Below are 15,119 nucleotides of genomic sequence, written 5' to 3'. Positions count from 1 at the left end.
ACCCCTAATCATTTTGTTGCCTTTTTCGGAATCTTTTCAAATTCAAATGTGTCTTTTTTTGAGATGGGCGACCACATCTGTATGCATATAAACCCCACACTGGGCCCAAAGGAGTTAAAAGGCACTAATGAGCTCCGATCGGCAGCCCTGCCCCTCTGGGCCTGTCAAGCATGCTCCAGCTGGAGGAGTGGGTTAAAAGGAGCTCAGAAGCCCAAGCAAGGGGTGATGGGCAGGTTGCAGGAGAGAAGAATCCTTCTTTGGCAAGCCATACAGCAGGTGGAGCCTGAGAGGGAACCACAGAGTGGGTAAGGCGCACAGGCAGGTCCTTCTCAAACCACCATCCCCTTTGAGAACCAGCAGGACCTCCAGGGCCCTACTCATTTGGACTTTTTGTGAAGCTGTTGAGTGTTTTGGATATGGGGGCGTAATGGTGTCAGTGCCTGCCTCTCATGAGCACCCACTCTCTGGCTAATACGTGTCTGCAGTCACTCAGTTTTTAACAGGGGTGGCACACACCTCTCACGAGCACCTCCTTTCTGGGTAGTGTGAGCTGCTTTTCTTTCAGTTCTTACAACAGAGTGGCACCCGCCTCTCACAAGCGCCCCCCGACCTGGCTGATGGTTCTTTCAGCAGGTCTTCAGTGACTCAGCCCTCCGTCCGGGTCACACATACACTACCCTCCCCTTTCCGGGGTATTCAGTCTCTAGTTCTTTCTCACAGCCCTGGTATGGGGCCATAGCACCAAGGCTACCTTCCTGGAGACACTGCCTTCTTTAACAGCCCAAAATGGGCCCATCTTGCCACCTTCAGCTGGTGTCATTTCAGCAGCCCTTCCTGGGCTCAGTCTTCAACCAGACCAGCAGGGCCCGTCACGGTACCCTCACCTGGTCTGGCTAGGTTCTGGGCTCAGTCTGCCCACATTGACCTGTCCATGGTCCTGCTGTGACAAAATGCAATGAAACTAAAAACATGTAAAATTTAGGCTTACTATCATGCTGGGATGAAAAGAAATCTCTATTGATGGTATCTAAGATCATGTAATAGTCTCCCCATGGAAGCTCTGAGACATTTTAAGCTGACTAGACAGAGCCAGAGAAAACATACTCATGGGAATAATCCTGCACAGGCAGAAAAGGGTAGTTTAGATGAGCTAATAGGCCTTTTCTATCTCTAATTTCTCTGAGCATAAGCTTTCAGATTTGTGACGGTGGCGTTCTGTTATTTTCTTTGATGGGCCTGTCCTGTAGTAGGTGACTTCTGGGTACTCTTCTGGCTCCGTCAATCTATTTTTTCACTTCAGCAGGTGGGTATTGTAGTTTTAAGAATGCTTGGTAGAGATCTTGTAGGTGTTTGTCTCTGTCTGAGGGATTGGAACAAATGCGGTTGTATCTTAGAGCTTGGCTGTAGACAATGGATCGTGTGGTGTGTCCTGGATGGAAGCTGGAGGCATGTAGATAAGTATAGCGGTCAGTAGGTTTCCGGTATAGGGTGGTGTTTATGTGACCATCGCTCATTAGCACAGTAGTGTCTAGGAAATGGACCGCTTGTGTGGACTGGTCTAGGCTGAGGTTGATGGTGGGATGGAAATTGTTGAAATCATGGTGGAATTCCTCAAGGGCTTCGCAAAAGAATAAATGGACACAAATCTGACATCAGGAATCAGAACATTCAAAAACCAGTAGGAGAACACTTCAACCTCTCTAATCACTCAGTGACAGACATTAAGGTGGCAATTTTGCAACAGAAAAGCTTCAAAAACAGACTCCAACAAGAAGCTGCTGAACTTGAATTAATATGCAAACTAGATACCATTAACTTAGGTTTGAACAGAGACTGGGAATGGCTCGGTCATTACACTAATTGAATCTATTTCCCCATGTTAAAGTATCCTCACACCTTCGTGTCAACTGTCTGAAATGGGCCATCTTGATGATCACTTCAAAAGTTTTTCTCCTCTGCTGTTAATAGCTTCTCTTAATTAATTAGCCTCTTACAGTTGGTATGGGTACTTCCACCTTTTCATGTTTTCTGTATGTATAAATATCTTCTTACTGTATGTTCCATTCTATGCATCCGAAGAAGTGGGCTGTAGCCCATGAAAGCTTATGCTCAAATAAATTTGTTAGTCTCTAAGGTGCCACAAGTACTCCTGTTCTTTTTGCTGATACAGACTAACACGGCTGCTACTCTGAAACCTAATTTCTCTGTCATTCACAAAACATTACACTGGATCACACCAATAGTGAGTCTAGTTCATCTAGCAAATCACCTCCTAAATAACCCCATTGAAAGGATTAAAATAATTTAACAAAAGCAAAAATAAATTTGTAGCACTTGTATGACATTTGTCACCACTGCACTGATCACTCTGCTTGTGTGTTGTAGCTATCCCATTCCCCTCCCCCCCCAACCTTCTGTCTGTTTTGTCTATTTAGATTGTAAGCTCTTTGGGACTGGGACTGTCTCTCATATGTTTGTATAGTGCCTAGCACAATGGGTGCCCATTCTCAGTTGGCCCTGTGCACTATCATAGTAAACATAATAAATAATAATATCAAAACAATGGGAGACTGCCATGGAAAAGAAACTGAGAGCAAACAGGAAATTGTGTGTGGCACCCCCAACACTATTCCTATAAAAAACAGTTGCAGATTGAGACAGCTCACTGTTTTACATAAACTTTATTGTACTGTATATAAAATTGCATACAATCAATCCAAAGACAATTTTCAGAGGCACATAATGTGTTTAGTTTGTGGGAGTCTGACCTTTGTCTTCCCCATTGACTGGGATAATTACTGTGATCTATATTATGCTCTAATAAGTAACTAACAATATTAGGGTTTTTTGGGAACTGTGTTCCTATTGGAATTGGAGAAACCTTAGGAAAAAATCCTCACTACCTTCTGAAGGTAGCAGGAGACACACTGGGCTTCTGTGGAAATTCAGCAATGTTCCTGTGTCAGTTCAGAAGATGGAGAATATCTGACAATGTTCTCCTCGGACAAAATTAAGTACAGGCATCAGAGAACATCTTCATTCACTAGAAGATGTCTTATGTGGTTTTTATTTTTGTCCTACTTTCAGCACCTCCGGTCTTTGTAAGAATAGCAATAGAGGGTGGACAGCTTTTACATGTCTGAAGAGAATCTGGATTTGCAAGACAAAAATCCTGAGGTAGCTGTGAATGCTTTAATGAACAACATAATGATCCCTGATGGTGAAATAGTAGTAGTCTAGCAGTAGAAAAGTTATTGTTCAAAGAGGTAACACAGATATTGTGCCTGATTTTCTACTCTCATACACCAGTGTTAAACCAATGTAACTCCATTGACATCAATAGGGTTACATCAGTTTTACATTGGTGTAACTCCATTGACAATCATGCCCATTGTTTGGCAGGGCTCTCTTTGCACATTCAGCTACCTCAGTGTCTCCAAGTAAAGTTATCTGTGGTACCTACTGTAGTTAAACACAAGAGTGTTAGTTTGGAATTACATTATTGATCATTTAAACCAACAATATTATTTTACACGCGTTTTTTACAGTGAAACCTCAGTTTACAATTAGACTATGTAAAACCCCCCTAAAAAACAAAGGAGTCCTCATTTTCAGACTTTAAAAAATGAAAGGAATCAGGGCTTTCCTTGATTTTGGATAGTCTGTAAACATCCTGAGATAGTACCTGAAAGACAATAAATGAGAGTGAAACTGCATGTATGCCAGAAAACTTCACTTATTGCTTTAACAAAGCTTAATCTTCCTCCATCCTGCAATCCCCCCCCAAATGCCTCACTTTGTAACCAATTTTAGTAACTGCATAAAAGAGACATTTTAAAAGATTTACACAAAAGTAACATTAAATATCAAAACTTAATATAATGTTAAAGTTATGACTGAAATCTGAATTCTTGCAGTATCTTTTGTAGCTCTAAGGGCAAAATCCCACTCTTATTCACACCAGTGTAAATCCAAAGTAAATTGCTAGGATCTGATTCACATTTACATTATAGCCCCTTTACACTGCTGTGGCAGTCAAAAGGGGCCTTTAACATGGGTGGAGATGTAGTGTAGCTTACAGTCACTTTAAGCCCCTTTACATTGCCAGAGCTGTGTAAAGGGGTTTAATGTAAATGGCAGTCAGCCCCTTTGACTTTTTTGGAGTTACAGTTTACTGCTGTCTTTATTTCACCCCAAAATGTCCAGGTATGGATCACTAATGGTAGCTAAGAACTGCTCCTGGCCTGGACTAAAGCACTTTCCTTGACTGCTGCCTCATGGAAGCTCTAGAGGCTTGTAGGAATGCTCAGCAATAGAGGCTGTTACCTTTGCTGATGGAACACTTTCTTCCATTTCAGTGTTGACTATATAATTCACATTAATGGGGTCTGATTTTCAGAGGATGGATGGTCAATACTTTCTAAAAATCAGGCCCTATTAAGGTGCTTCAAGTTGGGCCCCGAAAAATCAATGTACCCAAAACCATAAGTCACTTTTAAAAATGGAGGCTCTAGAAAATGTAATGAGGGCATCAACTGAAAACTCCACTTGCTAAACACCACCACATCATGCTTTTTCCTGATGTCCCCACATTAAATGTTCTTTACATTGAATAATGAGGCATTTCTGCTTCAATACACAGTACTGACATTTCAACTTTATCCTGAATTCCACCCCCATCCCTGGGATTACGCACGTGTAGGTGAGCATGAAGCAATCTTGGTTTTGATACCTGTGATGGTGATAAGCACGTGGCCCAATGAAGCACAGTGTAAAAAGTGCAAATGCAAAGGCTGGTATGGACCAGGTTGCTATGGCATAGCCAAACCATTCCACTATCTCACCAAAGAAATTAGCTCCAGATACATATGTGAACAGTCCCCCTGCATTCAAAAAAAGTCACAAGTGCATATAAGAAGAGTGAAAACTAATTACCCTCATTTCAAGTCAACAACAAAACTTTGCAGGGTGGAGACTGTAAGTCACACTTTTCACATTTAAAAAGCTTGATTTTCCTCCCACTGAACTCATGTAAATCAATGAATAATTCCATTGAAGCCAGTAGAATTATACTAAAGTAAAACTGGCACAAGTTAGAGGAGAAATAAGTCCACAGACTTCAAACCACTTTACAAACATCAATCCTCACAGCTAGAGACAGGCCTGAACCTATTTCACAATCAAACTTGGTGGAATAGGGCCTGTGTTATGCAGATGGTCAATCTAAATGATTGAATGGTCCCTTTTGGCCTTAAAAATCTATGAATCTATGAACTTCAGGGAGCTCAAATTCTGGATCTATATTTTGGAGCTAGAGTCCTTTGCTACTCACCAAACCCATGTTAGGGTAAATTAGTAACTGGGGCAGAAAGAGGTTACCAGAGGCAACAAGCCAATAGAAGGAGTCAGAGTCAAGATCAGAACTGGAACCAGAAAGATCCTAGATCCCCATCTTGAGCTCAGAGCACTTCTCTCTCAAGGACATGACACTCCCAAATCACTTCTCTCCAAAGGGGACAGAAGATGGAGCAGGAAAGGGGTTGATGAGCAGGTTTGGCAATGGCAAAACATAGATCCAGAATATTGGTCAGGGCAATTTTTACACAACAGGCCATAGATTCATCAGGGGAACATGCCTTAGACAGGGGAGCATGACACAGAAGAAGTCTTCAGCTCTTTTGCCCTGTGATGGGTCATTTCCACATGCCAGTCAGAAAGGAGTTAAAGCACTCGTCTGGGCACACTCAGCATTCACCCAGCACACCTGTGAGGCTTGATTGCTGCTCAGTGCAGCATGGCACTCTGAAAGAGCAGGACTGCAACTCAGAGTTTCCCTGAGCCTTGGAAGCAGGGGGCTGCTGACCAAGAATACAGCTTGAGAGTCTAGGCTACTGACAGCCTCTCAGAAAGGAGGAGTGTCAATACTTCTTCTATCTTCTTTTTTTAATCTTTGTTTTCCTGAAGGCGTAGGTGTAGTGAGAGAGGTATAGCAGTAGAGAATGCTTATGTCCCAACCCTGACGTAAGGGTAAATTAGGCCTGGTCTACACTAACCCCCCAAGTCGAAGTAAGGTACGCAACTTCAGCTACGTGAATAACGTAGCTGAAGTCGACATACCTTACTTCGAACTTACCGCGGTTCAGACGCGGTCCACACGCGGCAGGCAGGCTCCCCCGTCGACTCCGCGGTACTCCTCTCGTTGAGCTGGAGTACCGCAGTCGACGGCGAGCACTTCCTGGTTCGATTTATTGCGTCCAGACCAGACGCGATAAATCGAACCAGGAAGTTCGATTTCCAGCCGCCGAACTAGCGGCTAAGTATAGACCAGCCCTAGGGAGATTTGAATCCTATGCACATGAGAGACGAAGAACCCAAGTAGCATAGATCCAGAGCAATGGTGCAAGTGGCTGACTGACAGGGAGCCAGCCACATCAGTCAACCCAGCAACGGGAGTTTCAGCAGCAACTGTTGCAATGGGCCACTCAACAACAGCTTCAGACAACCCAACAACAGCAGCTGCTGTTCGAGATGGCGACCCAGCAGAAAGACCTGCAACAAAACCTGGTACAACAGTTATTTGTGGTGCAACAGGTGGCCAGGGATCCAGCGGCCAGTGAAGCTGACTAAGATGGGGCCTGATTCGTGTTTTAAAAGATTTACACTAAAGTAACATTTAATGTAAAACCTTATTATAATGTTAGAATTGTGACTTAAATCTGAATTCTTTGTCTGATTTGTGTTTTAAAATATGACCCTGAGGTTTTCTTGACCACTTTCGAGCAGGTCCAGGTGCAGGCCTCCAGAGCACTTGGCCCTTGTGCTCACCCCCTACCTGACTGACACAGCCTGCTAAGGGCTTGACCCTGTGGCTGCTTAGGACAGGGCCATTCCTAGGGGGGTGCAGGGCTTGGGACATAGGCGCCGAGTTTCTAATATGCCAGGGGGTGCTCCCCCCAGCTCCGCCCAGGCCCTGCCCCCACTCCACCCCTTCCCCCAAAGCCCTACCCCCGCCCTGCTACTTCCTACCCCTGCCCCACCTCTTCCTGCCCCTGCCCCTTCCCCCCCAGTTCTGCCCCCTCCCCTGAGTGTGCTGCACTCTTGCTTCTCTCCCGTCCCCACCACCACCTCCTGACTCAGTGAAACATCTGATCCGCAGTAGGCACTGAGAGGGAGGGGGAGGCACTGATCAGCGTGGTCCGCCGGTGGGCAGGAGGCGCTGGGGGGAGGGGGAGGTTCTCGTAGGTAGGCTCCTCCTCGCTCCCCCCCCCCGCCTGCCCACCTGCTGCTCGCCTCCCTGTTTGCCTTCTCACCCCACTCACCCACCTGCCTCCCACCTCACCTCCCTGCCCACCTCCTGCGGGGCCTCCCAAAGCGCGGGCCTGGGGCGGTCGCTCCGATTCGCCATACCTAAGGGACGGCTCTGGCTTGGGATTACACAGTGATTAAGTCTGCCATGCTGGACTTTCTCTATATCAGCAAAGAGGTGCTCCTCCACCACTTCTGTATGCAAACGTGTCCCCAAGGAGTCCAGCCACAGGTGGTGGCCCAAAAACTGAAGGACCATTGCTGGTAGTGGTTACGGTTGGAGGAGAGAACTGGAGCTCAAGTTGCCAAGTTAATACTTGTAGAGCAGTTCATACAAATATTCCTCACTCAGGTATGGGAGTGGGTACTGAGGCATCAGCCAACGTCATTAACAACAGTCGTGCAATTGATGGAAAATTTTTGTAACCTCCAGAGACAGATGGAAGGGCACAACCTAGGGCTTAGAAGCTGACCCAGCCTGATGTGAAGCCTGGTCAGGTGAAGGCACCCCATGCTGATCAGGGACAAATAACCTTGTCTTCAGTCTCTCAGTGAGTCACAGAACAGGCCAGGAAGGGCCCGGACAAAAATCTAACCAGGACAGTTGATCCACAGCCCTGCTAATGAGTGGGGGTTACTACAGACTTAGATGCCAGACCCCTACAACACGCAGGGTCATTGCTGAACAAGAAGATGGGCTCAGACCACAACATGGTGATCTTTTTCTCATGTAGGCAACTGGGACACATCTGAAGAGAATGCCCCATGATGGAGTGTGAGTATGCCCAGATGTGAACAACAGAAAGCAGAGCAAGGAAGAAAGAGCCCGCCAAAATAACAGTACACCTCTACCCTGATATAACGCGACCCGATATAACCCAAATTCTGATATAACTTGGTAAAGCAGTGCTCCGGGGGGGCAGGGCTGCGCACTCCAGTGGATCAAAGCAAGTTCGATATAACGCGGTTTCACCTATAACGTGGTAAGATTTTTTGGCTCCTGAGGACAGCGTTATATCGAGGTAGAGGTGTACTTGGATTGATTAATGGGACAAAAGTGCACGGTCTGTTGGACTCCAGATGTAGCCACACCTTGGTCCAGTCTCCCCTGGCTGCGGTAGAAGGGGTTGCAAGTGAGATAATCTTCCTCCAGTGTATTCATGGAGATGTGAAGGCCTTCCCAGCAGATGACTATAGTTAACTGTTGATCAGCATATGGATGCCCTCCTGGTAGCTCCTTCCTCAACATTGGCACTACCCTGTCATTACTGGTCAGGACTGGCCATATTTTTGGGAAATTATTCACAAGGTAGGAAAACTGGAGACTGTGACCTCTGACCTAGTCCTGGCACCTGGTTCAAGATCCATGTGACCGCCATTCAGGTTGCAGACAGGAGAGATAACTGGGGGATTGTCGTTAGCACCACAGGCACTCACTGTTGTACAGAAAACAGGATGGCTCTAGCACACAGAAGGGGAGCATGACCAGCACTAGTGCCCAGGAGGCAGCGTCCAGCTCCAGAGTCAGCGGAGCCAAGCAGCATCCTCATTCAGCTGGACAGATCTACACTTGCTGAAATGGTGGGGGACAGTGGCACTACACCCATGGGCACCCCCCACCCCACATCCACCGCCAGGTGGCTTCTCGTTGCTTTCCCATCATTTTCTGCAGGGGAGCATAGAAATTCTGCAGAGGGACATGAATTCTGCATGCACACTGTAGTGCAGAATTCCCCCAGGAGTATATGCTATGATATTTGTCTCTCCAACCCAATATTTTTAGAGTACAACATCACGCAGGAAAGAAACACAGCAATGTAGACTTCTTTTGTGGGAAGTGGGGGATTCAGGCTTGGATGATGGGAATCTGATCTCCATCTTAAGGGGGAAGGGTATGTGCTGGGGCAGATCCTCTGGGCACAATCAGACTCGACACAGTGCACCTCGTGAGACTTGTCAAGCCTGGAAATTGGCAAGTTCTTAATATGGAGGATCCCTGCTCAATGCAGGGCAGCACTCTGAAGGAGCAGGACTGCAACTCAGAACTCCTGGCCCCCGGAAGCAGAGGTTACTGACCCAGGCTTGAAAGTCCTGGCTGCTCAGGCCCTCTCAGAAAGAAGGAGGGCCGGTACTTTTCTCTTTGGCTTCTTGAAGGCCTAGGACTCTGCTTTTATGGGCTGTGGAAGCAGACTGAGTTTTTGTTTGTACTACTTTAACTCCCCTGCCAGGGGGCAGATGCCCTGAACTCCAAGACAGGAGCAGCACCTGCCCTCCCGCTAAGGGGGCGCTAGAGAGGTATAGCCTACGACACGTCCTATCCCGCAGCGGGGCACCCCCCAAAAACCCAAGCGGTGCAAAGTTTACATAGAAAGTGTTCTTCAGAGCTCAGAGGCTAGGAGTGGCCTGCTGAACTCTCTCCCCGTCATCTGCAAAATCCAGGCCAAAGATGTGTGATTACCATGCCTCTGCTGTAGAGGGGAACATCTGGGCCAAGTATCCCTGTGAAACTAATGGCTCCAAATAACTTGAAGAGCTTTGTGTTTTGATGTATATTTTACTTTTGCTAGGCCCCTCCCCCCCACTATTTATCCAATTGTGCTACTCTTTTTGGGTGAGGGGCATAAGGAGAATGTACCTTGTGGAATCTTGTAAGTATAGTCTCCAGGTTTCCTTAGCTGGCGTAGCAGGATGTCACTGTGAATATTGATTCCCATGCCAAACAAAAACAACAGAACACCTACAGAATGAAAATGAGATATTGATTGGTGTGATAGCTCCTGGTTTGGCTAATTACAGAATCATAGAAATGTACGGCTGGAAGGGACGTCAGGGGGTCATCAAGTCCAACCCTCTATACTGAGGCTGGACCAAGTGTCAGGTCAGCTGGGCAACCAGCCTTGTTTGGAGCAGGAACAGGCTGGAGTAGGAGCAGTCTGTCAGAACCACTATGCCGCTGGCAGTAACCCTGACAAGATAGTGACATTGAGCAGAGTGCTTTCATTAGGAGTCTATATCTCTGCTTTGGGGTTACTTGGTTAGACCCTTGCTTGTGGATTGGCTGGAGCCTATTTGCAGGAAATTACTTCAGATGACTCATCAGGCTCAGAACATTCATCACACTAAGTAGACCTAGACCATCCCTGCCAGGTGTTTGTCCAACCTTTTTTAAAATCCTTCAATGATGACAATTCCACAACCTCTCTTGGAAGACTATTCCTGGGCTTAAATACCCTTAGAAAGTTTTCCTACTATCTAACCTAAATCTCCCTTGCTGCAGATTAAGTCCATTACTTCTTGTCCTACCTTCAGTTGATGTGGAGAACAATTGATCGCTGTCCTCTTTAAAACAACTTTTAACATATTTGAAGTCTGTTATCAAGTCCCCCCTCAGTTTTCTTTTCTGAAGATTAAACATGCCCAGTTTCTAAACCTTCCTTAATAGGTTATCTAAACCTTTTATCATTTTTGTGCTCTCTGCTGGACTCTGCAATTTACCCACATCTTTCCTAAAGAGTACTCTAACTGAGGTCTCACCAGTGCCAAGTAGACCAAGACAATTACCTCCCATGCTTACATAGGACATTCCTGTTAATACACCCCAGAATGATATTAGCCTTTTTCACAGCTGCATCATATCCAATTTGTGCTCCTCTACAACCCCCAGATTCTTTTCTACTGCCTACCCAGTTATTCCCCATTTTGTAGTTGTGCATTTGAGTTTTCCTTCCTAAGTGCACTACTTTGCACTTATCTTTGTTGAAATTCATCTTGTCGATTTCAGACCAATTTCTCCAATTTGTCAAGGTCATTTTGAATTCTAATCTTGTCCTCCAAGTGCTTACAACCCCTCTTAGCTTGATGTCATCTGCAAATTTTATAAGCACACTCTCCACTCCATTATCAAAGTCACTAATGAAAATATTGAATAGTACTGGACCCAGGACTGACCCCTGTGGGACCCCACTAGATATGTCCTCCCAATTTGACAGTGAATTATTGATAACTACGCTTTACATATGGTTTTTCAACCATTTGTGCATCCAATATACAGTAATTTCATCTAGACCACACTTCCCTAATTTGCTTGTGAGAATGTCATATGGAACTGTGTCAAAAGCCTTACTAAAATCAAGGTATATCACATCTTCCCCTTATCCACTAGGCCAGTAACAATGTAAAAGAATGAAATTAGGTTAGTTTGGCATGATTTATTCTTGACAAATCCATACTGACTATTATTTATAACCCTATTATCCTCTAGGTGCATACAAATTGATTGTTTAACAATTTGTTTCAGTATCTTTCCAGGTATCCAAGTTAGAATGACTAGTCCATAATTCCCTAGATTCTCTTTGTTCCCTTTTTTAAAATAGGTACTATGTTTGCCCTGCTCCAGTCCTCTGGGACCTTGCCCTCCTCCATGAGCTCTCAAAAATCATTGCTAACGGTTCTGAGATTGCTTCAGATAGTTCCTTAAGTAACCTAGGGTGAATTTCATCAGGCCCTACAGAGGCGAGTAGCCCCAATAGATGCTGCTCACAAAGTTTCAGGAAGCTTATGGTGCAGATACCTTGATTGCCATAAGTGGGATTGGAAAGGAATTTCCCCCCAGGTCAGATTGGCGGGGACCATGGGGGGGGGGGTTTCACCTTCCTCTGAAGCATGTGGGTGTGGGTCACTTGCCAAGCTTATCTGAGTATATCTCACTTAGTCATTTTCCTGTGATTGCCTCAGGCCCTGGTTCACCTTGATCCCTCCTATTCTCTGCATGTGGCATATAACAGTCCAGTCTACTGTGGACTGTAATACTTTGGTCTAATTTCAGTTGTTGTGCTTAGTGTGGGGGTCCTGGGTGAGGTTGGTGGCCCGTGGTATACTGGAAGTCAGACTAGATGATCTGGTTGTCCCTTTTGGCCTTAAACCCTATGACTTGAACACATCTAGCTTATCTGAATATTCTTTAACCTTTTCTTTTCCTATTTTGGCTTGCATTCCCTTCCCCCTTGTTAATATTGTGTTGAGTATCTGGTCAACATTTAGCTTCTTAGTGAAGACTGAAGCAAAATAGGTATTAAGCACCCCAATTTTCTGGATGACATCAGTCATTAACTTTTCTTCCTCACTAAGTAGAGGATCTACACTTTCCTTCATCTTTCTCTTGCTCTTGGTGTATTTAAAGAACCTCTTATTGCCTTTTATGCCCCTTGCTAGGTATAATTCATTTTGTACCTTAGACCAGTGGTTCTCAAACTTTTGAACTGGTGACCCCTTTCACAGAGCAAGCCTCTGAGTGTGACCTCCCCTTATAAATTAAAACCACTTTTTAACATATTTAACACCATTATAAATGCTGGAGGCAAAGTGGAGTTTGGGGTGGAGGCTAACAGCTCGGGACCCCCTGATGTAATAACCTCGCAACCCCCTGAGGGGTCCCAACCCCCAGTTTGAGAACCCCTGCGTTAGACTTTCTGATTTTGTCCCTACATGCTCGTGCCCTTCTTTCATAGTGCTCCTTATCAATTTGACCATGTTTCCACTTTTTTGTAGGATTCCTTTTTGATTTTCAGCTTTAAAAGCTCCTGATGGAACCATATTGGCCGCTTACTATCTTTACATCACATTGGAATAGTTGGCAGTTGTGCATTTAATACTGTCTCATTGAGAAATTGCCAGCTCTCTTTATCCCTTAGATTTTCTATAATAACTACTCTAATATCCTAAGTGTATTCATTAGGGCAAATTTATCTTTCCATTGACTTCACCCTTTTACACCTGGCCTGAACTGGAGCCATGCTGTCAATTCAAAATTTATGCTTTTTGGTATCCTAATGAGAAAGCTACCAAATTAAATGATTTCTACTACCGGACCCAATACATATAAATGAATTATGACAAAACAGCGTTATTTTGTGTTAGTTATGGGATCATAATGTAACCTCAGCACAGCTGCTAGTATTGATGATGTGTTCCAGGAGCAGAAGAAATCTGAACAAGGTTGAAGGCATAGTGTCCATGGATGGGTCAGTAGGGTATGTGCTAAAACACATGGACTATACGGTAACCCTAAGCCTCAGTCTGGAACGTAGAATGAATCGGAAGATTGTTAACCTCGGTAATCTGGAAGAAACCAAATCAGGGTGCTCGAAGCTTCCATTCCTGGCTGCCAATTTTCAAGCATACACATGTCTGAAAACAGAATGTGTCTCATAGATTTCAAACTGACTATGATTAATTCATTGTTGTATGCAGTGTTGTTGTAGCTGTGTTGGTCCAGGATGCTAGAGAGACAAGGTGGGTGGTTAATATCTTGTATTGGATCAACTTCCATTTGTGACAGAGACAAGCTTTTGATCTTACACAAGACCTGAAGAAGAGCTCTGTGTAAGCTCAAAAGCTTGTCTCTCTCCCCAACAGAAGTTGGTCCAATCAAAGATACTACCTCACCCACCTTATCTCTCTATGTTAATTCAGTCAGCAGTATACTTGTTGGGCCTGACTCTTCTCACATCAGGGTAAATTGAGAGTAAGTCTAGAGAAATCAGTGGAGTTGGACCAGTGTGAAATTAGGGCAAGTGAAAGGAAAATCAGGATTAATTGTAGTGTTGTTAGAGACACGTTGGTCCCAGAATATTAGAGGGACAAGGTGAATGAGGTAATATCTTTTATTGGACCAACTTTTGTTGGTGAGACAAACAAGCTTTTGAGCTACACAGAGCTCTTCTTCAGGTAGCTCAAAATCTTGTCTCTTTCACCAACAGATGTTGGTCCAATAAAAGCTATTACTTCACCCACTGTTATGGAATGCACCCCATATTCACATCCTACACACTATTGTAATAATCTTTGTACAAAATATGCCTTGTGAGGCATCATTTGGAAACTAATATTTCACTGGTCAATAATATCATGATGAAATGTGTGTAGTAAAATTATATATCAAGTTATGAACATAAGCTGAAATCATGACTGAAGTGTGTTTACCAGACAAGTCTAGGGAGTGGGTAAACCTGTTTCTCAAAGACAAAGGACAAGCTCACACCTCTAGCCAAGTGTCATCAAAGCTGATGGGCTATCACCTATCAAGCAGTAATTCTTTGGAAACGAAGTGGGGCAGAAACAAACAGATCTGCATCTGAGGCTATGTACATACTACCACTTACTGTGAGGAACCTCTTTCACCCCCAGACTCCTTGACTTCAACCTTCCAGTGGGAATGAACTTTATCTAGGGGTAACCCTCAGGAAAATTCATTTCAAACGGTGACTGAACAATAAAAGTGAGGGGCAAAAACAGCCCAAGTTCTCTCTCCCTATCCATCTCTTTCTTTTTCACCTAAGACAAAAGAAACAGCCATTGATTTTGGGAGCAAATACTGGCCTGAGAGTTTGGTCAGCAATGTTACTTTAAACTAGGGTTACCATTCGTCCGGATTCCCCCGGACATGTCCGGCTTTTTAAGCTAAAAATAGCGTCCGGGGGGAATTTGTAAATGTCCGGACTTCCCCCTGATGCAGAGCACAGTGCTGCCGGCCGGCCGGTGTCACTTACATGGGGCTCCGACACTCAGCCAGAGAGAGCACGTCCTCCTCCCTCCCTCCCTGCAGCAGAGATCACTGCCCCCCCCCTCCCTCCCTGCCTGCATCGCAGAACTGGAGCTCCTCCCCCGCTGCCCAGCGTGCCGACGACCGGCTCAGGCAGTTCCTGAGCAAGTTCACCGAGACATTAGGTGAAGAAAGGCCAACAACAAGTGGGCCAGGGGGTCGGAGAAGGGGCAGGGAGGTTTTGGAGGGGGCAGTCAAGAGACGGGGGGGGGGG

General features: G+C 45.1%; 1 protein-coding gene across 1 annotated transcript in view; it reads right to left on the bottom strand.

The window, feature by feature from the left end:
- Window positions 1–2,695: 2,695 nt before the first annotated feature.
- SRD5A2 (steroid 5 alpha-reductase 2) overlaps window positions 2,696–15,119 on the bottom strand; it is a 76,312-nt gene continuing 63,888 nt past the window's right edge. The window contains exons 3-5 of the mRNA XM_026649566.1: window positions 9,941–10,042; window positions 4,733–4,883; window positions 2,696–3,685 (exon numbers count right to left, since the gene is read on the bottom strand). Of these exons, the coding sequence (XP_026505351.1) occupies window positions 3,619–3,685; window positions 4,733–4,883; window positions 9,941–10,042 (320 nt within the window). The 3' untranslated portion in view covers window positions 2,696–3,618. The remainder of the gene's footprint in view (window positions 3,686–4,732; window positions 4,884–9,940; window positions 10,043–15,119) is intronic.

Source organism: Terrapene carolina, unplaced genomic scaffold, assembly GCF_002925995.2.
Source record: "Terrapene carolina triunguis isolate 2854851 unplaced genomic scaffold, T_m_triunguis-2.0 Scaffold85, whole genome shotgun sequence".
Classification (NCBI taxonomy): domain Eukaryota; kingdom Metazoa; phylum Chordata; order Testudines; family Emydidae; genus Terrapene; species Terrapene triunguis.
This window is presented reverse-complemented; position numbering and strand designations above follow the sequence as displayed.